Source organism: Barbus barbus, assembly GCF_936440315.1.
Source record: "Barbus barbus genome assembly, chromosome: 5".
Lineage (NCBI taxonomy): Eukaryota > Metazoa > Chordata > Actinopteri > Cypriniformes > Cyprinidae > Barbus > Barbus barbus.
The window spans coordinates 28,115,482-28,141,243 of record NC_136733.1 but is presented as its reverse complement, the minus strand read 5'-3'; the positions used below and the strand labels follow the sequence as shown (position 1 = coordinate 28,141,243).

At 37.8% G+C, this 25,762-nt stretch overlaps 1 protein-coding gene across 1 annotated transcript in view; it reads left to right on the top strand.

The window, feature by feature from the left end:
• LOC306869225 (uncharacterized protein) overlaps positions 1–25,762 on the top strand; it is a 50,141-nt gene that overhangs the window by 21,549 nt on the left and 2,830 nt on the right. Inside the window, exons 2-6 of the mRNA XM_079415897.1 lie at positions 19,770–19,833; positions 23,792–23,827; positions 23,926–24,111; positions 24,757–24,791; positions 24,977–25,028. Coding sequence (XP_079272023.1) covers positions 19,770–19,833; positions 23,792–23,827; positions 23,926–24,111; positions 24,757–24,791; positions 24,977–25,028 — 373 coding nt within the window. The remainder of the gene's footprint in view (positions 1–19,769; positions 19,834–23,791; positions 23,828–23,925; positions 24,112–24,756; positions 24,792–24,976; positions 25,029–25,762) is intronic.

The following is a 25,762-nucleotide window of genomic DNA, read 5'->3' as shown; positions in this document are numbered from 1 at the left end:
ATCAAAATATTATTTTTGCATTTGTAACAGGTTAACTGCATTCATGTCCTGCATTAAACAGAATTTGAGACAAAAGATGATGCATACATTTAATTAGGTCAGAAAAAATTGGCCTTGTAAAGGTTAAATGGCCATAAAAGGTAAAAATTGATTTAAATTTATTGGAAATTTTCATTTGTTACTCCAACAAACTAATCATCACACAGAATATGAAGAATATCAAAAGCTTTGGGAGTCAGCGGTCCTAAACCTGCCAAAATACCAGCACAATAACACACAGCAAAATATCCTCTAATTATCGTTTTCAACAAAATGACAGAAAATATTGAGATATCATTTTTTGTCATTATCGCACACCCCTACGAGGGTCTATGAAATGATTGTTATTGAAAGAGAGGCTTAGTTGGAATAGAAGTGTTGTCATCCATTTGATAAAGGAATCATGATGTCATTAGTTATCAATGGTTCAAAAATAAAAAAAATTATCAGTATTTTTTTATAAACGCATTCGTGCATGCACACAAAACACTATCTCTCCTCATCTTTTTTCTTTCTCTCTTTCTTACCTTCTTTCTTTCTCTCGTTCCCTTCTGTCCAAAAGCTGTATGTTCATTTGAGTGCTCGTCAAGCTGTTGAGCAGATGTCTGTCTCTCTCTCTTTCTCTCTCTCACTAGCCTCTCTATCTCTTGCTCTCTCTGTTTCATGTGGTTTGTGGTTTGTCCCAAATTGAAATGGTTTAAAAGCCACAACACAGAGCCCTTTACACCAGGCAAAGCAAAGGAGGGGGGAACAAAGCCAGTGAGAGAGAGAATAAATCAAGAGAGCAGGTGGAGAAGAGTATGTGCCAAATTGCAGACAGGTGCGGCCCAGCCTCGACACCAAGCCCTCGACGGAATCACCATACACTCGCTGTGCTCGCACGTAAAATACTAATCAGTTGATCAGCACTGCTCTTTCTGACCACCTGATAGGCCTACAATGGCATCATCGACCCATTCAGGTCAGGGGTCAGGACAGCCACTCTCTAACTGGAGGACGAATAAGGAAGTGCCTGTTATTTTTTTGATTTGGGGTTTTTCCTGTCTCTGCTATTGGTTGGTGAAGTGATGCCTTTTGGCACTTTTCTTTTAAGTTGGATGTCTTGAAAAAATATATAATATGAAACTTTAAAGCATTATCCCGAGGTCTCCCGTGTCCCACAATGTCTCAAGAGGAAAGAATGTTTCTTTTTTAAGGTGTTTTAATGAAGCCATTAAAGTCTGGCATTAACAACACAAAATCTATTGAAAAGGTGGAGCAGCGGCTCCAGCATTGAACAAGATGTTGAACACGTTCCAGGCACATGTGCGTGATCGTATGCACACATTTCTCTTGAAAGGCACTAGATCACATGTTAATTTAATGTTTGTTCTAAAAAGCCAGACTGATGATGGTGTGAATGTACGAGTGATCATGATAGCCAAACTTGCGTGTGAGATGGTGGGTGGGTGTTTGGAGCAGAAATCATCTGGCATGTTTAAAAAGAGTCTCAGAGAACTAAATGACATCTCCAAAATTAAACATTCATAAATAAAAAGTGGGACTTTTTATTTATCAGTCTTTGACTCTCTTTAAAGGAATAATTCACCCAAAAATGAACATTCTGTCATTACTCACCCCGTTGTCATTACAAAACCATAGAACTGTTTTTCTTCAGTGGAACACAAAAGAAGAAATTTGTTTGAGAAACAGCCTGAAATGTAAGTCATTTTGTACTATATGGGTTATATAATAGCTTATAAGCTTTTACTGTGACTGGAGCATTGCGCTACAGAATTGTCAATCCGATTCTAGAATATGAATCATTGAGACCTGTTCTGTGAGGTAGATCGACTGTTTCATTGAAAAGACATGACTAAAAATAATTACTCCTCCTTGAACTGCCACCTTAACGTGGTGGAGGGGTTTGAGTACCCGAATGAACCTAGGAGCTATGTTGTCCGGGGCTATATGCCCCTGGTAGGGTCTCCCAAGGCAAACAGGTCCTAGGCGACGGGTCAGACTAAGAGCGGTTCAAAAACCCCTTATGATGAACAAAAATCAGAGGACCGTGACGTCGCCCGGTATGGCGCAGCCGGGGCCCCACCCTGGAGCCAGGCCCGGGGTTGGGGCTCGTATGCGAGCGCCTGGTGGCCGGGCCTCCCCCCATGGGGTCCGGCCGGGCTCAGCCCGAAGGAGCGACGTGGGGCCACCTTCCCGTGGGCTCACCACCTACAGGAGGGACCGTAAGGGGCCGGTGCAAAGAGGATTGGGCAGCAGTCGAAGGCGGGGGCCTCGACGACCCGATCCCTGGACACAGAAGCTAGCTCTACCTGGGAAGGTGTTCCGGGCGCGTCCCACTGGGAGGAGACCCCGGGGAAGACCTAGGACACGCTGGAGAGACTATGTCTCCCGGCTGGCCTGGGAACGCCTCGGTGTCCCCCCGGAAGAGCTGGAGGAAGTGTCTAGGGAGAGGGAAGTCTGGGCATCTCTGCTTAGACTGCTGCCCCCGCGACCCGGCCCCGGATAAGCGGAAGAAGATGGATGGATGGATGGATAAAAATAATTATTTATTCACACCCTTTTGTCCATCCATTCATATTCTTTCTTTCTACCTTTTCTTTCATTATTTTTTCCTTCTTGTGTGAGCTATTTTTACCAGAATTAGCTACTGAGAAAAGCATTTGTGTCCTTACTTTTTTTTATTTGGGCCGGTGCTCTGCATTCAGTCATACACTGTAAGCCTGCTGTCAAATCTCTGAAGAAAATAAAATGTGACCTGTATAGAACTTCAGGGTGTAAATGGCCATGCAATGGATTGTAATAAAATAACATTGTATAGAAAGTTGAATTGTTCTATACTCACTGGAGGATAATCAAAGATATTTGCTCTGTACAGTATTGTTGCCATGTCTGTTGGTACTATTGTATTACATCCATTACTCATGATTGCATGTATTTCTCATGAATTCATTACGAGACCTCATCTGTGTGTATGTATACTGGGATTTCAGTGTTACACAAAGGTTAATTTTCTCTAGTTAAAAGCCAGCTCTTGTGACTCACGCCACAAACATGAGAATGAGAAGGATGAATATGGAGGAAAAAGTATCAAAGAAAAGAAATAATGAGAGAAGGATTGAGGAAAAACAAAAATAGGAGCGAGAAAGACATTCATTCTTCTGTGCATGATGAGCCAAGCCTTTTGTTTGAAGCTGTCGTGGTTTGCATACAACACAGCACAACACACACGCTGAGACGTGTAATCCTCGAGAAATATGTGCAGGCCTCTGTGATCTCTTGCTTGCATGTTTTCCGTCTTAAGTTCGGAATAAATATTTGTGATGTATGCGTACAAGTCTGTGTGTGTTGTCCAAGCCGCAAGAGTTTGTTACCGATGACCAGGCCCACATGGGATCTGTGCGCAACAGAGCTCCACAGAAATCTCCACAGATTTCCACAAAAGCTTGACACATTCCCCACCCCGTGCATGTTTGTTAATTAAATGTTTTGGATAATATGATTATGCTTTCAGCTACCAGTATGAGTGTCATACTTTTTTATTGTCTGTGCAGATTTCCAAAAAATCCACAAAGAAAATGCAAAAGTAGCCTTTAGGTTGAGTCTGGTCATTCTAACGACTCTCATGTCGTTAGTTATGGTGAAAGCGAGTATGACTATGGTTAAGTGGTTAGTTAAGAACAAATGTGTTGGTGTGCATGTGTGTGTACATGTGTGACATGTCTGTATTAGCATGTGTGTTTGTGTACTTTGGTGTGTGTAATTTTGTGGTATGTTATTGATTTAGCTTGTCAAGAAACAGAGTGTGCATCCAGAGAGGTTTAGATGAGGCTCGGAGGTGAAGACTAACAGATGACAGAACCTACTTCTTTGAGTTGTCCTTGATTTTCTCTCTCTCCTTCTGCAGCTGTTAATTTTTTTTCTGCTGTGTTCTGTTCATCAGCTGGTATTAATCCTTCCAAACACTCAGGACCCTTCAGACAAACGGGAACGCCTCACTTTACAAACCACTTGTGGCACCAGACACACGACCCTTGGAGTGTGTGTTTGTGAGAGAGAGAGAGATAGAGAGGAAATGGAGCCCAGGATCTGGTTTTAGTTAAGAGGGCAAATACTTCTATGCAAGCACACACTTACGCTGACTCTGGTGCAGTTGTCGCTTAGCTACAGTGATGACAGGCAGAAATAGTTTGACTGCACATGGATGAGACAAAGTTTAATGGGGCGAATAGGTTTCGCTCTTTGGCAGTTATGTTCGACTGTTGATCACTTGCAATCTTCTTGATATCAAAGTAATGTGGCAAGGACAAATCTGAGCCATTTCCATGGCATTTTTTCAGACAAGCTGTGATGGACGTCAGGATAAACTAACCCAATTTGAGTGTGCGTAAGGCTGCCAGTTGACCCTGTCACATTTCTAGATTCATATTTAGATTCTGTCTTCATTCTGGGAATGCTTGAGGTCTGATGTTTTATGGTGTTCACACATAAACATCACTTGGTCGCTCTTTTGAGAGTTCAAATACTCAGTCTAATGTCATGGCCTGATCTGATTGCAACCTCTGGAGCACATTCTGCTCTCATTTGGCAGTATTCATGGGAGGGTGGAACAGTTTTTAGATGTTGCTCAAGTTTAGCGACGGTCTCTGAGGATTCCATCATGAGCTCTGTATATAGCAGCAGGAGTGAGGATGACTGCTTCTTCAGTGCATTTGTCAAAACGATTTGAGCTCTCATAATGAACTCAATTTTATATGTACAATTTAACCAGATATGTACTACTCTACATACTCTTGGATTTTCAAGATCCACCCTCAAAAGGGACAGCAGCATTTCATGAAGACTGTACTCCCAACCAGCTCATGTTTATACTGTTCTTCAAATCCTGTAAACAGAAATGTAACGTAATGTCTAAAGAAGTGAATATGAACGAGTTTGTCATGCTCCAGAAAGAAAAATTAGTATACCGGGAATGTAGTCTGTATGATTCATACGCTAAGTCTTCTGAAGCTATGTGATAGCTGTCAAACCAAAGATTTTCTTTGATTGCATATACTAGAAGTGTTTCTCACTAAACATCACAGGATAAACAGAATCTGCATACAAATTTAATTTGTTAGTGTGTGTGATTTGTCAACACAACAATGTATGTGCAGAATTATTATTTTAATATAAATTTACTGTTGTTATTATTATTACTATTATTTATTTGAAAGCAGTTGTCTTGCTTTAAAGGACTTTTACAGTATTTAATTTTTTGTTTATGGTTTTTATTTTCTTTGTTTTTTGAGCTTGACAGTGCCACTGTCATATGGAAAGTACATTCATCATCATAATATGCATGTTTGGGCAAGTAAACAACTGATTTTTTTGATCAAACTGCAAGCAATATGATACTGATACACTGGAACCAATAGGTTGACACACATCTGTAGTTTGTTTTGCATTAATATGGAACGCATTAATCACATTTGTTCACTGCTGTCGCCACGCATTTCCTGTATTGATTTGAAACTGTGTTGGTTAATTAGATTTGGAGCAAATGTTGTACATTTTGTACAAATCAACTCGTATCTGGCAATTAGGTAATGATTACAATTTAGACTTTGTTGCAGTTTTGCTGCTTGCCTGGTTCAGTGCAAAAGCTGTAAATATATTTCTTTCATTTCTACTTGAAGCTGATGTATAGGCCTATTTTTTTCTGTTAACATACTTTCTGCTATCCCAGGATAATATGCAGAGAGAGCTCCAAGGATGACTTCCCGAAATGTGTAAACACTGCGGATCTTTTAAATATTGCTCTGTTTGTTTGAGTGGCCTGATGTGTCAACTTCTGGCTCAACCAATGGAGTGAGTTGAAAAGTAAAATGGTGGCTGGGCTAATTGTTCAGAATGATAAATTCTGGATTTGGTTTGTTTAATGAGGAAAATTAATTGGTTCTCGATCAGCTTTATTTTACTTTCTAATAGTATTTGCAGAACCACAAATTTCTGCTGAGTGGTATTTTATTTTTAGAAGAACGGACTTCTTCAAATTGGATATTGGTCTGTTTACTGTAATAGTAGGCATAATGGCTGCTCCTCTCATTCCTTTTGTTACTGTGTTATGAACTCTGATGTTTGGTTGGCCACAAATATGCAGCCCAGTAATAAATCTTTAGTGTGGTGTGTTTTGCTGCTGTACTGTGTGAGAATGTACTGTGAGAGTGTGTAATGTGAGTAAATGTATATTTATATCCAACAATATCAGTGGAACCCAAGGCATTTGTATTCTCGTATTTGTGTGCGTGTGAATTTGAGTAAGATGGGTGTTTTTCAGAAATGGCAGCTCTGTCAGTTTGTTGACTACATCTTCAAAACAGCTCTTTACATCTTTCATTCTCTTTTTGCCTCTTTATCTCTCCCTTTTCTTGCATCTGTCCCCTTAATCATAACAGTCGAATCATTTGCTGCTGCTGAACAAATGTCTAATTGGGGTTGTGTGTTTTCAGAGCCTTTGTTTAATTCATTTGGTGTTTTGTCTTGCCAGAAGGGAAACGGACTGATCTTCTGCCCAGGCCGGAGATAGTGAGCTTTTAAATCACAGAGAAGCTATTTTCTTTAATCTTTCCCTGTCTAGCTTGTTCTTATTTGAACAATGCTTGAAACTTGATATTACGAGCACTTCGTGTCTATTTGCCTCTTTAAGATGAATCGCTTGATGTATTCCCCAATTTTAAGTCGCTTTGGATAAATGCATCTACTAAATGAATAAATGTAAATGTAAGCGTATACTGTTTATATCAAGGCTCAAGCATCATTTTGGTCACATGTATGTGTGTTGATAAATGTTTAGAATAGTAAAGGTTGCTTTTAGTTCATTAGTGAATGTTCACTGAACTGTGTGTCGGAAAGTGAAGCTACGGGATCCTGGGCATCCACTCTAATGAGCATTCATTTACTTGTATGCCAGTATTTCCCTCACTGTTTTTCACCACCGTGACCACAGTTCCACGACAAAAAAAGTCATATTTTGAGATTGATATTGTATTCCAGATTGACTGTAATGATACAAACAGGACATGTGCCCTGAATCAAAATACATCTTTCTTGTTTAAGTTGTTTAAGTTTTCCTTGCCAATTGCATACAGTAATTAACAACATAAAAATCGGTGTAATCGATTCACAAACAAATGACTCTTAGGGACTGTTTTTTATTTTTGTGAACCAGAAACATACAGCACAACCAGTGAAGTCTACTTCATGACCAAATGACTCTTTTGAGCCGATCTTCTTAATGAATCATTCAGAATGACTCACTAAATTAGGATTCACTTTTTCAATTAGTCTGACAAATTATTCTCTGCATTGGAATGGAGTCCAATCCAATCGAGAGCTTGTGAATCCAAATTGAATTGGAAATTTGGTAACACTTTAGAATACTGATCCTTTGTTAATGAATAACTACACAGGAACAAATGACTAATGCACTATTAACATTGTAGTAACTACTATTACCTAACAAGAAACTATGATTATTGATTTAGTAAATAATAGCGCTCAGTTGAAACTGGTAGTTCACTATTAGCTAATCAATAACTACAATTTTGTTAATATCCTGGAGAAATACTAAGAACTACTGTATACAGGTTCACAATTACTGTGAATTATGCATAATGTATAATTAATTCTAAAATGAAGATCATGGTAACCCACTAGTAATGATTTAAGTGTTACCAAATCTAGCAAAATTAATTACTAACCAGGACCTTACAAAAACCTTAAAAGTTTACAATCACTTCAGTAATTACTAGGGAGTTATCACGGTCTTCACTTTAGAATACTGATCCAAAAAATAATAATTGCTTTAGAAGGATGTATTAACACCTGAATAATTACTGTCCAATACTTTACAAAACTCTCAAAAGCTAACAATGATTTCAGTTGTTACTAGGGAGTTATCATGATCTTCACTTTAGAATACTGATCCAAATAATTAGTAATTCCTTCTGAAGAATTTAGTAATACTTGAGTCATTACTAGTGGGTTACCATGACCTTTACTTTAGAAGGAATTATACATTATGTATTATTCATATTAATTATGAACCTGTATACAGTACAGTAGTTCTTAGGGAGGTATGAAAAAATAATAGTTACTGATTATCTAATAGTGAACTACCACATTCGACTAAGCACTATTACTTACTAATTCATTAATCAGTTTCTTGTTAGTTACTAGAGTGCTAATATTGCGTTACTCATGTGTTCTTGTGTAGTTATTCATTAATGATGGAACAGTATTCTAAAGTGTTACCGGAAATTTGTATTGATACCCAGCTTTAAAAAAAAAAATATATATATATATATATATATATATCATTATTTTTTTGTGGTCCATTTTATTGTACTGTAAATTATTTTTATAAAAATTAAGCACATTTCCCCTCCACGGAGAACTGCCACTCTCAGTCAGAATTCTGATGTGATCTGATAATATCTCGCCAACTTTTGATTCGAGTCAAGCTATCACTGCCATATCCATGACACATTTATAGTGATCAGTTTGCATTGAAGATTAAAGGTTTTTTTTTTTGTTGTTTATTTTATTATTTGAATATGTTGGAATGGTGATATAATGCTTTTTTTTTTCTCTCGTGGGACTTAACATGAAATAGAGCAATAATAGATGAAAAGACAGAGGGAAATGAATCCAACACTAACAGCAGTATCAAAGCAGGAACACATGCTTTGATCAGCTTCAGCACCTGAAATCTGCAGACCGAAGAGCAAGTAGGTCATCAGAAGGTTGTCTCGTGTTTCCATTTTTGTTCTTTTGTCCAAGGTTTGCTCATAGTTTGGATTTGAAACCTTTGAATAAAATCATATTAATAATCTGGTTATTTTATCATAATAATAAAAGCATTCCTTCTGGAGGAAGACAAGGTAATATATGGATATAACATGTAGGATATAACAGGAGAGAGGAAAGGGGTCCATTGATAAAGAGGCCAGTTAAGAGTTTATCACTGTTTGCATCTTGAGTGTCTATGTATGTGAGTGTGTGTGCACATCTCATCCAGTGTTGGTCCCAGATGGGCTGCAGCTGTACAAGTAAAACCACACATCCAGCTGTCCGAGCTGTGTGTGTCACACTGCCCTCTAACTGGAGAAACCACTTACGAGGTGAGAACATGTCAAGACCACAGTCACATAAGGTCTCCCAGCCCTTTTAACTACATCACAGCATTAGCATATTGTTTTACAGAGGATGTGTGTGCTTTACTTCATAAATCGTCCTGTACCAAACTTGAGTCTACATTCCTATCAGGTCAAATACCGCTCTGACCTGCCAGTCAGTATTGTGTGCTCGGAAACTCACTTTGTGTGTGTGTTTGAGAAAATATAACTCTTGCCAGAGAACATTTGATTTCTGATGTACTCGTTAGCCAAAGCAAGCAGAGCTGTAATCAGATTGCCACGGTAAAAAGATCCCTCCACTGAGGGAGTGACATCATTAACTGTTGTGAAGGTCTCTCACTCTTATTCGCAACCTGACACAAACCGTTCAACAACTTTGACATGCTTTGCTCAAAATCTACCAGAGCCTTTTCTTTTAAACCCTTTTAGAAAGTCGTCGAAGTTGTTTAAAGTCATGTGCTCTGTGTAAATGAACCGTAACATTGTGTAAATGCTCTGGATATAACATACTCACAAAAAAGTATGTATGTCGTTATTGTATTAATGAGATGACAGCATCTATGATAAGGATCTTTTAAAAATCTAGCGTTCTCACTGTATCCGTTTTGATTTCATATGGTTTTGACAACACCTATACTAGGGCTGTACAATTGATCGAAATTCAGTTTCGATTTTGATTTTGATTTCGCTTAGTGACTATTCACGGAAACCCTCGTCAGTTGTGTAATAAATGAACGTAAAAAGTTGAGAATTCAAATATTTGTGTAACAGTAAATTGGATCTGTGCGGCTCTTAAAGTGACAGCGGGCTAATATTCCTGCTGCGACTGTGTGCTTTAAATTAATCAAACAACAAAAGACAAAGACAAAATCACTCACTGCTCTTGACTGAAGGACTTTTGTAGCTTTCATAAGAAACAAAGGAAGTTTAATTCTTATAGTGAAGACTATGCTGTTTTATTTTACATTAGGTTATTCAATTTCTCTAGGCTGTTAATTGAATACTTCAGACTTGCATTAAAAAACTAAAGGGATAGTTCAACCAATAATGATAATTCTGTCATTAATTACTCACCCTTATTTTGTTTCAAACCTGTGAGACCTCCGTTCATCTTCGAAACACAAATTAAGATATTTTTGATGGAACGTGAGAGCTCTCAGACTCTCCATAGACAGCAAGGGTCCTTACAAAATCAAGGTCCAGAAACGTAGCAAGGAGATCGGTAAAATAATCCATATGACATCAGGGGTTCAACCGTAATTTTACAAAGCTACGAGAATACTCTCCATTATTCGTCTCCTCTACGTCAGTTTAGCGCCATTTTGGAGAATATTCGTTGGATGGAAACTACGTACGCTTCTGTGTTAGCTGCATACCGGATGCGCTGTTGTCGTTCAAATCAAAGTGAACATATACGCAAAAGACGTATCCGCGCGGTGAGGCTGACACAAAAGAGCGTACGCAGTTTCCGGCCAGCGGATATAATCCAAAATGGCGCTACGCTGACGTAGAGGAGACAAACTGTTGAATAAAGTCGTTATTTTCGTAACGTAAAGTCATTGTTTTCTTTGTATGTGCCGCGCAGCCGCGGCTTTCTCTCGTGTTGGGCGTTTTATGCAGTTGGGGCGATGCTTGCGTCGTGGTCTCTGAGATTCCACGCAGAACATAAATACAAACTGAAAAACCTGTGATATCCAAGTTGAAAGGTTCTGAGAATGACCCTTTTTCTGTTAGTAAACATTGTGATTGTTTTTCTGTTGGCGGAGCATAGGTGGAGGCAGAAAGATTCCACTGACCGCTTCACTAATGTTAGCTATGGAGTTTGTTAGCTTGTTTTTTTAAGAATTAGTGTCGAAAATCAGATTTTACCTGCATATATAAGATCACTCACTGTGCAGGATCGTGATTATTTAAATAAGTTAACTTTAACAGATGAAACCAGATTGGCCGACCTGTACTCACTCAAAGGATGGACTATCTGACAGGATTACCTCCGGTTGAGTGACTCACATCTATAGAGAAACCTAATGTGTAGTAAAGAGAAACTCACCGTGTCTATCTGTGAAGTGACATTCAGCCAAGTATGGTGACCCATACTCGGAATTCGTGCTCTGCATTTAACCCATCCAACGTGCACACACACAGCAGTGAACACACACACACCGTGAACACACACCCGGAGCAGTGGGCAGCCATTTATGCTGCAGCGCCCGGGGAGCAGTTGGGGGTTCGGTGCCTTGCTCAAGGGCACCTCAGTCGTGGTATTGAGGGTGGAGAGAGCGCTGGACATTCACTCCCCCACCTACAATTCCTGCCGGCCGGGGACTCGAACCCGCAACCTTTGGATTACAAATCCGACTCTCTAACCATTAGGCCACGACTTCCCAAAAATCTAGTCATGAAGATGTATATACAGTGGGTACGGAAAGTATTCAGACCCCCTTAAATTTTTCACTCTTTGTTATATTGCAGCCATTTGCTAAAATCATTTAAGTTCATTTTGTTTTCCTCATTAACGTACACACAGCACCCCATATTGACAGAAAAACACAGAATTGTTGACCTTTTTGGAGATTTATTAAAAAAGAAAAACTGAAATATCACATGGTCCTAAGTATTCAGACCCTTTGCTCAGTATTTAGTAGAAGCACCCTTTTGATCTAATACAGCCATGAGTCTTTTTGGGAAAGATGCAACAAGTTTTTCACACCTGGATTTGGGGATCCATTTTTAGGTCTCTCCGGAGATGCTCAATTGGGTTTAAGTCAGGGCTCTGGCTGGGCCATTCAAGAACAGTCACGGAGTTGTTGTGAAGCCACTCCTTCGTTATTTTAGCTGTGTGCTTAGGGTCATTGTCTTGTTGGAAGGTAAATCTTCGGCCCAGTCTGAGGTCCTGAGCACTCTGGAGAAGGTTTTCGTCCAGGATATCCCTGTACTTGGCCGCATTCATCTTTCCTTCGATTGCAACCAGTCGTCCTGTCCCTGCAGCTGAAAAACACCCCCACAGCTTGATGCTGCCACCACCATGCTTCACTGTTGGGACTGTATTGGACAGGTGATGAGCAGTGCCTGGTTTTCTCCACACATACCGCTTAGAATTAAGGCCAAAAAGTTCTATCTTGGTCTCATCAGACCAGAGAATCTTATTTCTCACCATCTTGTGGTCCTTCAGGTGTTTTTTTTGTGTCTTGCACTGAGGAGAGGCTTCCGTCGGGCCACTCTGCCATAAAGCCCCGACTGGTGGAGGGCTTCAGTGATGGTTGACTTTCTACAACTTTCTCCCATCTCCCGACTGCATCTCTGGAGCTCAGCCACAGTGATCTTTGGGTTCTTCTTTACCTCTCTCACCAAGGCTCTTCTCCCCCGATAGCTCAGTTTGGCCGGACGGCCAGCTCTAAGAAGGGTTCTGGTCGTCCCAAATGTCATCCATTTAAGGATTATGGAGGCCACTGTGCTCTTAGGAACCTTAAGTACAGCAGAATTTTTTTTGTAACCTTGGCCAGATCTGTGCCTTGCCACAATTCTGTCTCTGAGCTCTTCAGGCAGTTCCTTTTGACCTCATGATTCTCATTTGCTCTGACATGCACTGTGAGCTGTAAGGTCTTATATAGACAGGTGTGTGTGGCTTTCCTAATCAAGTCCAGTCAGTATAATCAAACACAGCTGGACTCAAATGAAGGCGTAGAACCATCTCAAGGATGATCCGAAGAAATGGACAGCACCTGAGTTAAATATATGAGTGTCACAGCAAAGGGTCTGAATACTTAGGACCATGTGATATTTCAGTTTTTCTTTTTTAATCTCCAAAAATGTCAACAATTCTGTGTTTTTCTGTCAATATGGGGTGCTGTGTGTACATTAATGAGGAAAAAAAAAAGAACTTAAATGATTTTAGCAAATGGCTGCAATATAACAAAGAGTGAAAAATTTAAGGGGGTCTGAATACTTTCCGTACCCACTGTATATTTAAATTTGGACTACTTTGTCGATCATCTTGGTACGTTTCTATACCTTGATCGTGTATGGACCCTTGCTGTCTATGGGAGAGTCTGAGAGCTCTCAGATTCCATCAAAAATATCTTAATTTGTGTTTCGAAGATGAACGGCGGTCTTACGGGTTTGGAATGACATGAGGGTGAGAAATTAATGACACAATTTTTATTTTTGGGTGAACTATCCCTTTAAATATTCAATGTGATGGATATATTATTTGAAGATGTATGTCTCATGTAATGGCCAAATAGTTATTTTAAAGTATATACATCCTGTAAATGATGCAAGTTAAATATACAGTTTACAGTACCTTTACAATACTTTACACACAGTACATTTAAAGTAAATTAATATTTTCTAGAAATATAAATTCCAGAAACTATTTTGAACTTTCTGTTTGATTATTCTTTCTTACCAAGTTCTTAGAAATTCCAGCCACTATCAGTCACAACAATGTATATGACATATAAGTCAGTTTGTTGTTTTACACACATGCACACAGACATTTCATACACGACATAGTTGTGAGATTGGAGCCTGTACTACGTTGATTCTGGCGCCCAACATCACAACAAGGTGATATTTTAAGCTCCTTATGTAGCTGAATCTGTGCTGGTTTGAATGGGCTGCCTCCAGTTTTCCCTTTGTTTTGTCTCCAGCTAGCGCTGTCACAATCGTGACGTCGGCACGAAAAGGGTCCATTTATTTTATTGTTTTCTTTTCTTTAGGAATCCTGCAAGCACTTTATTTTTCATTGATATTAAGCAGATGTAATTTTTTGTTCAGATCAAAATGTTATGACATTGTATGTCACAATTGTAAACTTAAACTGTGAACCTTTAAAGCAGGGTCTAAAAATATATATGGTCTTTTTATAAAATACATTTTATACATATGGTACATTAACTAAAGAATCCTGAAAGCATTTGAATTTTTCCCCCTTTACTCGTACTGCACAAAAAGTGGTTCAATAATGTTGAATGTTACAGGGACTGATGATTGCAAATGCAGATCCCAGTGTGTTCCGGTTAAACAATTTTTATTTTTTTTGCTAAGGTTTGCATATGGTGGTGTGTTCTTCATGACAGCTTTCCTAAAAACATATCCTATTCCTAAAATAAGAAATATCCCAATCTATCGCCTTGCTTACAGATTCTTGCCAATGCACAGCTCTATTAATGAGTCCTTATGACATTGACAGTTTTTAAATAATGATCAGTGAAACATTTTTGTCTTTTTTCTTCATTTATTATTTCAGGACAATTTAATCTCCCTCATTATTGACAATGTGGCCAAAAGAATATTTTAAAACAAAATTTAAGGCATCATAGAATACGTTCATAATAATCCTCAATGTATGAATTGTAATTTTTATGTATTTTTAATAAACTGATAGGTCTTTATAAAAATGTAGCATCACTTCACTGACCCTCTTACCCTAGAATACTTTACAATCCTCTTTAACTTTTGAAAATATAGTGTCTCTGTGTAATTTCTGGTAAATTGGGCCAGTTTTTGAGATGCATGTCAAAACATGGCATGATTTACCCCTTTCTTACATGCTCTCTGATGGTTACGGTGCTTGCTCTGATATAGGGCCTATGGCAAAACTGTCTTGTGCTCAGTTCTTTGTACATTTAAATATCCTTGAAGTGCTGGAAGATTTTGTGCTGCGTTTGAAAAGGACAGAAAACAACTGAGCAATATTTCTTGAGGTTCTAGCTATGTCACTTTTATTATTAAACTCTTGGCTTAAATAGCTGCAAATGATTGTCTAATGATGGTGATGACGTGAGATTTATGATTGACCGGTCATAGAGATGGTCCCACTGGAGCGACGTAGGATTAACTGCCTCTCACAACATTGTAATGGTGATAGAGCTGGCTGTGATCTCAGAAACTCTCCATTTCCTGGAGTACATCTTCCAATCTTTCAGCTAGAGGCCCAGATCCTTAACCACTAACCTACCGCTGCAGTCTGTCAGATTCTCCACTTGATTCTAGACACATGTCTCTTCTGACCACGTCAATGAAACGTCTTCATATGCAATGTTTTTCAATTACATTCAGATTCAACATACACATTTCTTACACACGCTTGTATGTGTCTCTAGAGGATTGTATCTCAGTAGGAGTTTAATTGTATGATGTCAAGTGAGCTTCAGTGGTCCTGGAGGACTGCGGTCATTCTCAACAATGAGAACATCTGCTCAAAGTGAGTGTTGTCTTGCTCTGTGATTGGGTCATAATGTCAAACTATCTAACATTTTAATCTATCCTGACATTAATTCCCTTCTTCTAGAACGTTCAGGATTTATTACGCTATTCTGTCAGCAGATCTTTACCCATCAGTGTTTAATTTATGTTAAAGGACAATCAACAATATGTGGATGGTTTATTTAAATATTTTTATTGAAAGTTGTTTATTGTACATCTGGTATCTGGTTTTGTTAATTGACATGATTTGCAAAAAAACAAACGTACTGCTAAAAACACAATAATTGAGTGCTTTCATAATAGATCTTGTGTGCGCGCAAGAGTCGATTTGATATCAGAGTTCAGTTTCTTTGGTTGCAGTGAAAGTAATTTTCTGAACTTAAATGCACATCAGTGAACCACACATCGTTTTTATGTAATAGCCAGATATATTTTGCTAATATGCGAAAGTGAATAAAATGAATACGAGTTACTTTCACAAAGTTTGTTCACACACAGTACAAGCCAAAATTCTTGCAAACCTCCCTGAAATAAAGCCCAAAGCCTGACAAGAAACTATGTGATTCAGACTTGACTGTTTTTTTTTTTACTGTTTATGGCAATGCATGAATCTGGCAGTAGAGATATGTACGTTTTCATTGCTGCATTTGCCATAAACAGACAGACTGCTGATCCTGCACCACATATAATGAGTTATTTACGTAAGGTAAAACCTGTCCAACTAGTAGACTTTGAAGTAAAAAGTTAGTTTTTAGTGAATCAAATACATATCAAAGTGTAATCCGCTTTGCGATCATTTAAACAAGATGAACTTCATACTCTTTCACGGGGGGAATTCATAAATTCCTAATTTTACACACATAATAACACTTATAGTTTTGCACAAGAAATGATTTGCAATTTAAAGTTACATCAGTTGATAACTACAGAGCAGTTTTGGATTGTGCTGATTTAATATATATTTAAATAAATGATAATACAAATATTTTTACCAAATTAGAAGGGTCCCTGTATAACTTGGATGAGAGAGGATTTCTTACATATGTAAGCAAAATGGACACTATAACCAAAATATACCTAAATGAATTGGAATCAAATTGAGAGTTGAATCAGAATATAATTAATCATTTGAGTGCTAGTGGTGGTAGTAGACGTAATGCATTTCAGACCTAGTTAATAGCCCACAATAAAAAGTGACCAGCAGGGGCTGAAGGGTGGAACTTTCGACCCAGACACAAAATACACAATAAAAAACACATTTTTAACGAGAGATGTTTTTTTCTTGTGTCAGAACAGGTCAACAACAGGTTAAAACTGTTTGTGGAGAGGGAAAGTTTCAAAAAAGAATTGCCCCTAATGTTTCAGAAAACAAGAATAATGTAAATGAAGTGTATTAATGTGAAACACACACGATTTTTTGTGTTGTGCTGTGTTTGTGTTGCGATTATGTGTGTGTGTGTGGTCAGTCTGATTAAAAAGATCGTTTTTCTCCGGCTGTCAGTGGAAAGAATGGAGAAATGTCAAAATAAGTATGAGTGGAATAGATGCTACCGTTAGCTCAGACCACACACATACACAACTTCTTCAACACGCAATGTCATACAATTCAAACAGAAATAAATTAGGCCTCATACAGCGGGTACCCTTACTATAAATATTGTTTCAGAGCAACACGTGTATGTGTGAGTCTACACACGTGTATGTATGAGGGTGTGAGTGTATCTGTCCTCGGTGACAACTGACAAACTAATCACACGCACGTATTCATCATGCAGCAGCGTTTATCGGTTCACAATCTCTTGTTTTACAAGCATGAAGAAATGTACACACATGCGGACACACGTTTGAGGGAAGCAATTTTAGCTTGATGGAGCATTTGACCAATCAGATTGTGGGTGGTCTAAAGAAAGACCATTCTCTCGCCCTCTCTCACTATAACTTGTGTCCTCTAGTGTGTTTTGGTAACACTTTTACAGTAAGGTTCAGTTTGATCGTATACATGCATTTGGTACATTATCGATCAAATGTTTAGGGGGTTTTTTTTATGTTTTTGACAGATGTACAATATAAACAGTGCTGTTAAAAATAACATTGTGAAAGATTATTACAATTTAAAATAACTGTTCTATTTTAATATATTTTCAAATGTAATTTATTTCAGTGATGAAAGCTGAATTTTCATCAGCCATTTCTCCAGTCTTGAGTCTAACATGATCCTTCAGAAATCATTCTAATATACCGATTTTGTGCTCCAGAAACATTTCTTATTATCAATGATGAAAATGCTTAATATTTTTGTGGAAACCATGTATTATATAACGAACAGAAAGTTCAAAAGACCAAATAATTCAGCTGTACATCTCTTGTGATAGTGCAGTAAGACAGTTTGTAATGACCTTTAAGAAAGAAAGAGATTGGTGTACAGTTGAAAAAAGGTACAGTGTTTTGTGTGTGTGTGTAAAAGAAAGAAAGATGAGATGTCTCACACTAGAGTCGAGTTACAAGGTCTAGACTGCACAGAGCTGTTTCTCACACACACACACAACTTACTAAATGAGGACATACTGTAGACCTCTATTGTATATATTTAAAGCTAATTATAATTACTGCAGACTAACCAAAATCATACGTCTAAAAGAAAACGTTTTGCATGCTTAATATTGGAAACACATTATTTGCTTTATTTATAAATCCCTTTTACTTTTGATGGCGACTCGGATGTCCCCAAAGGCAGGTTTTCTAGGGTCCGTTTGGTCCCTAAAGTACGTGTAATTAAACCTCCATACTCGCTTTCTTTTGTTGCTTATCATAATTGCAAATAAGAAGATCATTGTAAGCTTGGAGAAATGTTTTCAATGCTCTCTCTCTCACACACACATACAGACTCTGAGCCAGAACATCATGTCCAAAGGCAGGAACATCCTCTGGCAGGGAGACAGGCCTAGAGTGTCTGATTTCAAACACACAGTGGATTAAAAAACAAAGTGTGACACAGCAAGGTATTTACAGATCTAAAAGTGTCATCTTACCGGTTAAAACACACACATACTCGTCTTCACACTCACGCGTTAATGTTTTACATGGATACATGAAGACACATGACACCCAATGAACTCTGGGGCTGAACTTTGTGATTGAGTGGCTTCTCTAATCACATACATCACAGTTTTACCCAGACACAGCTGCATGACCCCGCTAACCCTGCTCTACAAGTGTGTGTGAATTTGGACTCCTTTCAACAATCCTGCAATCAGAAAAAAAAGATTAGCCATGAAGATGACAATGGCAGTCTAGGTCTTGTAACGTGATTCTACTGTGAAGAACAGCAGGGTCTTACTGACACAGACACAGATATGTGCTACTGCAACTGACCCAGAGTTACTCTTCTCTCAACCTTTTCATTCACTGTGTATAAACATACATGGGAACTCCAAACTGTCCTGAAGTATCCTGACCTGATAGTTATCCCCGAATATAAGATGTATGATGAGCTGTGTGTGTGTGTCCACCGTCTGCCTAAACATCCTCCTATTGCAATCTCAAAAGCTCACTGTTATAGTGCTTTATACACATACAAAGAATGAAGAACTGAAATAAAGATAAATAAGCAAGGAAAGGAGAAAAAAGAGAAGAAATAGAATCGGGGGGGGGAAATAGGATGGAAAATGTATAGACGGAATGAAGCCTGAAATGGAAAAAATTAAGGAAGGGAGAAAAATTAAAGGAAGGAAGAAATGAAAAGAAAAAAATTAAATATAAAAAAAAAAGAATGAAAAGACAAAGAGAAAAGAAATAGCAAGGGGAAAGTATTAAGAAAAATCGAAATGAAAGAATAAAGAATGAGAAGGAAATAAAGGAAGAATGAAGAAACAGAAAGTTTATCTCCCAACCTCATCAATTTAGTGAAAATGTCTTTGCTTCCTCTGTGTGTGTGTTTGTGTGTGTAAGGCTTGCAGAGCTATTACTCTGTTCATATGTGAAATAATGATAAGAAAGGGATTTCCTTTCTAAATAATTCATTAAGTTTGTGCTTTTTGTGTGTGTTTGTGTGCTGGATCATCCCAATGGAATGTCTTACTGTTGTAAATCCACAGGGTTTTTCAACACACACACATTATGTTCATTATGCTGTCTTTTAGCAGAGGTGTGTGAGTGCGTGTATGTGCGTGCGTGTATAGTGTCATTTATTTTATGAAGTGGATTCATTTCATTGATCATTGAACATTGGCTCAAACTCAAGCTGGAGTTAAAATTTAAAATGCTTTGAAACAGCACCATGAATTAATTTTATTATTCTGCACTGTATTTTTAAAAAAAAAACATATTCCTTCATCTTCACAGAGCAGATGGAGGGATGAACACCCAAGAGAGCTGGAGAGAGTCATTCATCGAACCAAACGTTCAGGTAAAAAAAAACTCCTTGTGTGTGAAATTCATGACATTTAGAGCTTATATTAAGACTGTGTGTGTGTGTGTGTGTGTGTGTGTGTGTATAAAGTCTGTGAGATTGCCAGCGATTTCTCTTTGATGTGGTTTAGAGTTCAGAACGAGATGCATTTCCTTCATTTGATCATGCTACCTCTCACTCTCTCTCCCCCTCGTTCATTCCTTCCATCTTACTCATTACTGGACTATGCTGTGCGCACCAGTAGTTTATACGTGAAATCCCTCTCCTTTTTCCATTCTAGTAGCTTATAACAAACTGATATTGCTCCTCTCGCTCTCTCATTGGTTGCCTCTAGCTTTGGTTACCTACTCCTCTTTCCACGGCCGTGATTGGCTCCAGTTGGCAGCGGTTTGATTGGCAGGTGGTTTGGCTTTTATTATGGCTGTGCAGTCACTGGCTCTGATTGGGAGTTCTACAGTTTCAGCTTTTGCACCTGTGTGCGTCATGTGCCAAAACAAATTCCGATACAACACAGATAATGTGCACGCATGCCATCTCAAACGATGCTGGAGCAGATGTCGGGAAAGCAAGGTTACTGATGATGATACATATAGGGTAGATGATATAGTGCGGATTAATGTCAACAAATGAGATGTACAGTAAGGAATTATGTGATATCCTTAAGGTTTTATAATTGCACATTGGTAGAATGACATAAGTTGTATTTTAAATATTAAGACATTCTTTTATTTGGTCCACTTTAGTCGTATTCTACTTTAAGTAAACCTGAATATATAATAATAATAATAAATATGTTATTGTAAGAGTACTAGTAAATTATTATTGTTACTACTACTACTACTATTATTATTAGCCGACTTAAAAGAGATGGACTTTGAAGGATGTCACAACTACTGAGTGTTTTCTCTGAAATCTCACCTTTTTCTGAGATCAAATGAGAATATGAGGACCACAGAAAATGATATTTTGGTGCAGAAGCCAGCAGACAGCCCCTGAGAGAAGTTCGTATAGTTTTACCCTCATAAATTGTCATCAACTGTCCCATTTCAGCACTAGACAGTTGTGCTAGGTAACTTGTGGTAATGTGACCGCATGCGAAAGGTCAAATGCACATTAATTGTCTTTTGTGTTTAAATTGATAACTTGCTAAGATGGACATAATTGAAAAAAATATACCAATCTTGGCAAGTCATCAATTTAAACACAAATTAATGTGGTTCAACTGGTATTGAGAATAATAAACTTTACCCTTGCTGTAAGCATGTATTTTAAGATATGTAAGCACATTTACATAAGTAAAATAGTTTATTAGTTAGTGAACGAGACCCAGTATCTCTCAGATTATTGTTGTGTCTGTGTGGGAAACAATTCCTGTAATATGCTGAGCTGTAAATCTCTGTATATTTGACAGCAGTGTATGGATGTTAATAAATCCCGAACACACTGTTACGTAGACATATAGGATATTGCATACAGCTCAATATACGTGTTTGAAACTATAGACCTCACTCATCGCTGAGCTCATTTTGAATAGCATCCACGCACATAACTCATACTGTTGTTGATTTTTATGGCTTAGTTATAATTCTGTTAAACTAAATTTCCATGAAATGTTGACAACAGATTTTAACTGATTAGATTTGAGTATAAAATCCAAGCATCAGACTGTGTTAGGTGAGTATTATTGCAAGTGGCAAACTGTGTGTGAGCATCTGCGTGTACATGCATGGTTTAATAAGGAAGCCATTTCAATCCATTCTTGTTATCAAGTCATACTGTCTTCTTCCCAGTTCTCAGATTCATGGGTCAAAGCACTTGCACATGGACATACACAAACTCACTAACTTCGTGGCCTCATAAACCTTAACTTTGTGAACGTACAGCTGGTGTTCGGTGTGTTTGTGTGTGCAGCTGCATGTTTGGTGTGAAATGTGGTTCCAATATTGTCTTTGATGCTAATTTGTTCCATTCATTAAAGACTTTTAACACTCTTTCTTTCTTCTCCCATAAAGCAAACACAGACATGCCCAATGTCAAGTAATCCTCCATCAAAACTCTTTTGACGAATATGCATGTACACACACTTAATATTTGTATTTTATTTATAGCTCAACATTTACAAGCTCTTTTTCTTATAGTTATTTGAGTTGCTTTTAAAAATATCTTAGTTGCATGTACATTCATTTGTTAAAATGCAGTTTCAACTACAATATAAATGTTATCTTTTTCTGATGCTTCTCTTGTTGTAAGCTTTCTGAGGCTCACCGGCACCACCAGAGGGAGTTCATTCACTCTGTTGATAAATCTGCGCCACTGGGATGACAATTTCACAAAACCTGAGATTAATAAAACTATGATATTTTCATTATGTTTAGCAAACGTTTTGTTAATCAGGTGAGTGGATTTGCTGAAGCTGCAGGGACAGTTTGCAAAGTTTATTTAAATAAGTAAATGTGTAAGGGGTTTATAAAACAAGCATTACATGTTCTGGTAAATATTTTCTGATTAAGATATTTTTTGGAGTGGAAGTAAAGACTATGTAGACAATAAAGGTTTTACAAAACAAACCAAGGCCTTGTGAAGTGGGCTGGATGATTTGTTCATACTGAGAACAAATTCAGAGTAAATGTCATATTTGCATGTTTATTTTCATCTTTAGTTTTGAAAACCTGCAACTTAAATACACTTCAGTAATAAAAATAATATGATTGAAATATTAAACATTTGATGTGTGAAGGCCCTGACCGTTCCAAAGAGAAAATATTTTTTTATGGGCCATTGTGTCAATACTGTGTTGTTAGAGCAGGGACACAAAGTCAATCTGGCTGTAGTTTCCACTTCAAAGATCACTAGAAAATGTACACAAAGTCCATTTGAAAATAAACTGTATGCTATAACTGAATGAATTCTTTAACCATTTTGTCCATCTGCTTTCGATGGCCAGTAAAATCACTGTTAATTGCACCCTGCAATTGGGGCTGTTTAAACAGGATTGCGGGTGGTATGTGAATAAGATGCAGGGTTTGCACTGAAATGAACAAGTATTTGGTGAGTTCATCCCTGACTGTTTTATAAAAAAAGACAGGGACATCTGCAGGGAGGTACTGAAGGCAGGTCAAGTTCTTTGCATGCTTATTATATGTGTCATGTTTGCTTTTTGTTCTGCTTGCTTGATTTTTATGTATGTGCATGTTGCCCCCCCCCCCCGCCCCTTCCGTTGTTTTTCATATAATGAGAAAAAAGGAAGATTAAAGGAAAAGATTAAAGGCAACAAGTTGTTTCTCTTCACTTTTGATATTCTGTGTTTTGAGAAAGAGATATCGCGTGCGAAGCCCACCAGACAATACAATGAAAGCAGCAGTCATTTACAAATAAGTTGAAGTAGTTTTATTGCGAAAAAAGACCCCCGAATGCTAGCCAACACAAACACAAGAGTGACCTCAGGCCTTAGGAACACAGATCTGTCTCCTGAGAGTCAGTGTGTGTGTGTGTGTGTGTGTGTGTGTGTGTGTGTTAGGCTAGACTTTAAAAAACAGTGGATTTGTCAGATTTGTTTAGTACAGATGTGCTGGATTTGTTACACAGTCACACAAACATACTCTTACTAGATATCGTTTGACTCTTCTGTCTACCTTTGTTGTTTCAGTATTATAGTTTGTTGTACAGTGAGACAGACGTGTGTGTGTGTGTGTGTGTGTGTGTGTGTTATTTGTAGACACCAGCAGAAGCAATTGTCCTTCAAATTACATTTTTTTGGGGGGGGGTTTGTGGTCATGTGAGTGTCATTATTGGTTTAGCTACTTTGAAACAAATAAACAGTGAAAAAAATAAATCATTCTCTTTTCTGGAAGAAAAAGCAGGAGCCCAGGAAGAACTTTTTTGCATTTGTGATCATGAATGTAAAATGATACATTTGTAACGGATTATCTTTTCCTGCTGCTTATCCCTCTTGCAGAAACTAATGGAAAAAAGAAAGGAGAGCGGAAAAAAGGTCATTTCATAATTTTCACTCTGTTATTTAAAACAAATTGCAGTTTTGAGGACAGATTCCTGCATTCCTCCTCTCTTTTTTTTTTTATATTATTTTAGGCAAGAAAGGACCCCCTGGCGCTCCTGGACCTCCAGGCCCACCTGGTCCACAAGGTCCACCTGGAATCCCAGGGATCCCGGGAATCCCAGGCAGTAATGCGATGACTCCCTCTGGCCCACCCGGACCTCCTGGACCCGCAGGGCCACCAGGACCACAAGGTCCACCTGGACCACAGGGACCTTCAGGTAAATACAGACACTTGCGTCTTCACACAGTCACAGCAAGCTGCTAGTTTAAAGTCACCATGAAATCAAAATGGACAATTCCATTTTTAAATTTATGTTCCCTGAGAATCTTTAATAAAAATTGAATCAAATCTTCCCCATTGCAAAAACATCTCTTCTCTGACAATAAACTCTTCCCTTCAGCAAACTGTCACTCACATGAGATCACAGCAATAGCAAACACCAATGATCCAATCAATTCCCAGTGGACAAAATCAGGTTCCATGACTCCCATCCTACTTTTTTTGCTTATTCGAGAAGCTGCTTCTCTCTGAAATATGTCTTGGGGAAGAAAAAAATGTATTTCCATAATATGGCAATGTTAAGGGCCTGCTCATTTACATTTACATTGTCATTTAGCAGATGCTTTTATCCAAAGCGACATCAAGAACAATGCAACAGAGCAACACAACACAATTGCAAAATCGACTGAAATGTTGCTTCATTGTTGTGAAACATTTTGCAATCCATAGGAATTCATTGTTTAAATGGAAAGTCTTGTTGCTGCAAGGATGTGTGGCAGACATTCACTGCTGGTGTGAATAGATCATAAGCAACTAATAAAAGACCAAAAGCAACTAATTTCTTTCCTCTGTTTGTCAACAGGTGGTGCAGATAAAGGCAAACACAGAGAGACACAGGTATGCACAATCTCCTGAACTCCACCACCACACTGCTCATCACTCCATATAATATTCTCTCAGTATTAAGTAGTAAGAGCATGTTTGACGTGTAGATCAGACACATTTGAAACATGCTAATAAGTCTTTGCATCAAATGTACATAAATGTTGTTTTTTGTGAATTTAAACACGACGTTTCTGTAGCCAGCTGTGGTGCATCTTCAAGGTCAGGAAACTACTATCCAGGTGAAAGAAGGTAAGAGTTAAATAATGATCTCCCACATACAACTACACATGCTTCATAATGCTTATTGATATTGTGCGTTGGAATGACTTTCATTTGTTAAAGATTGTATGAAGGGCTCAAATATAAGGATGGCCCACTGGCTGTTGTAAATGTTCTTTGTAAAAAATAAATAAATACATGAATAGAAATTAACATTTCATGATGAAAAATACGCTACCGTTGGAGTCAGTAAGAAATTAAGACTTTAATTTAACAAGGACACATTAAATTTATCAAAAGCATAAAGATGTTTTAAAGGTTACAAAATATTTTTATTTAAAATAAATGTTATTTTAATTTTTCTATGCATCACATAATCCTGAAAACACACAAAATATTAAGCAGCACAACTATTTTCAGTGTTGATAATAATAAAGAAATGTTTCTTAAGCATGTAATCAGTATATTAGAATGATTTCTGAAAGATCATGTGACGTGGAATAAATTACATTTTAATTTGAAATTAAGCTATTTTAAATTGTAGTAATATTTCTAACTGTTACTGATTTTAATGTGTGTGTGTGTGTGTGTGTGTGTGTAATATTTTTTAAATAACTAAATGATCACTGAGAAATATAAATTATTTGTGTTAGGGTCAGTGAAATTTGACAAGGCAAGTAGAAAAACCTCGGAGAAAAAAATCAGAGAAAAACCACCTTTTAATTGAGCCCTGGTGTGTGTGTGTGTGTGTTTTAACTATGTGT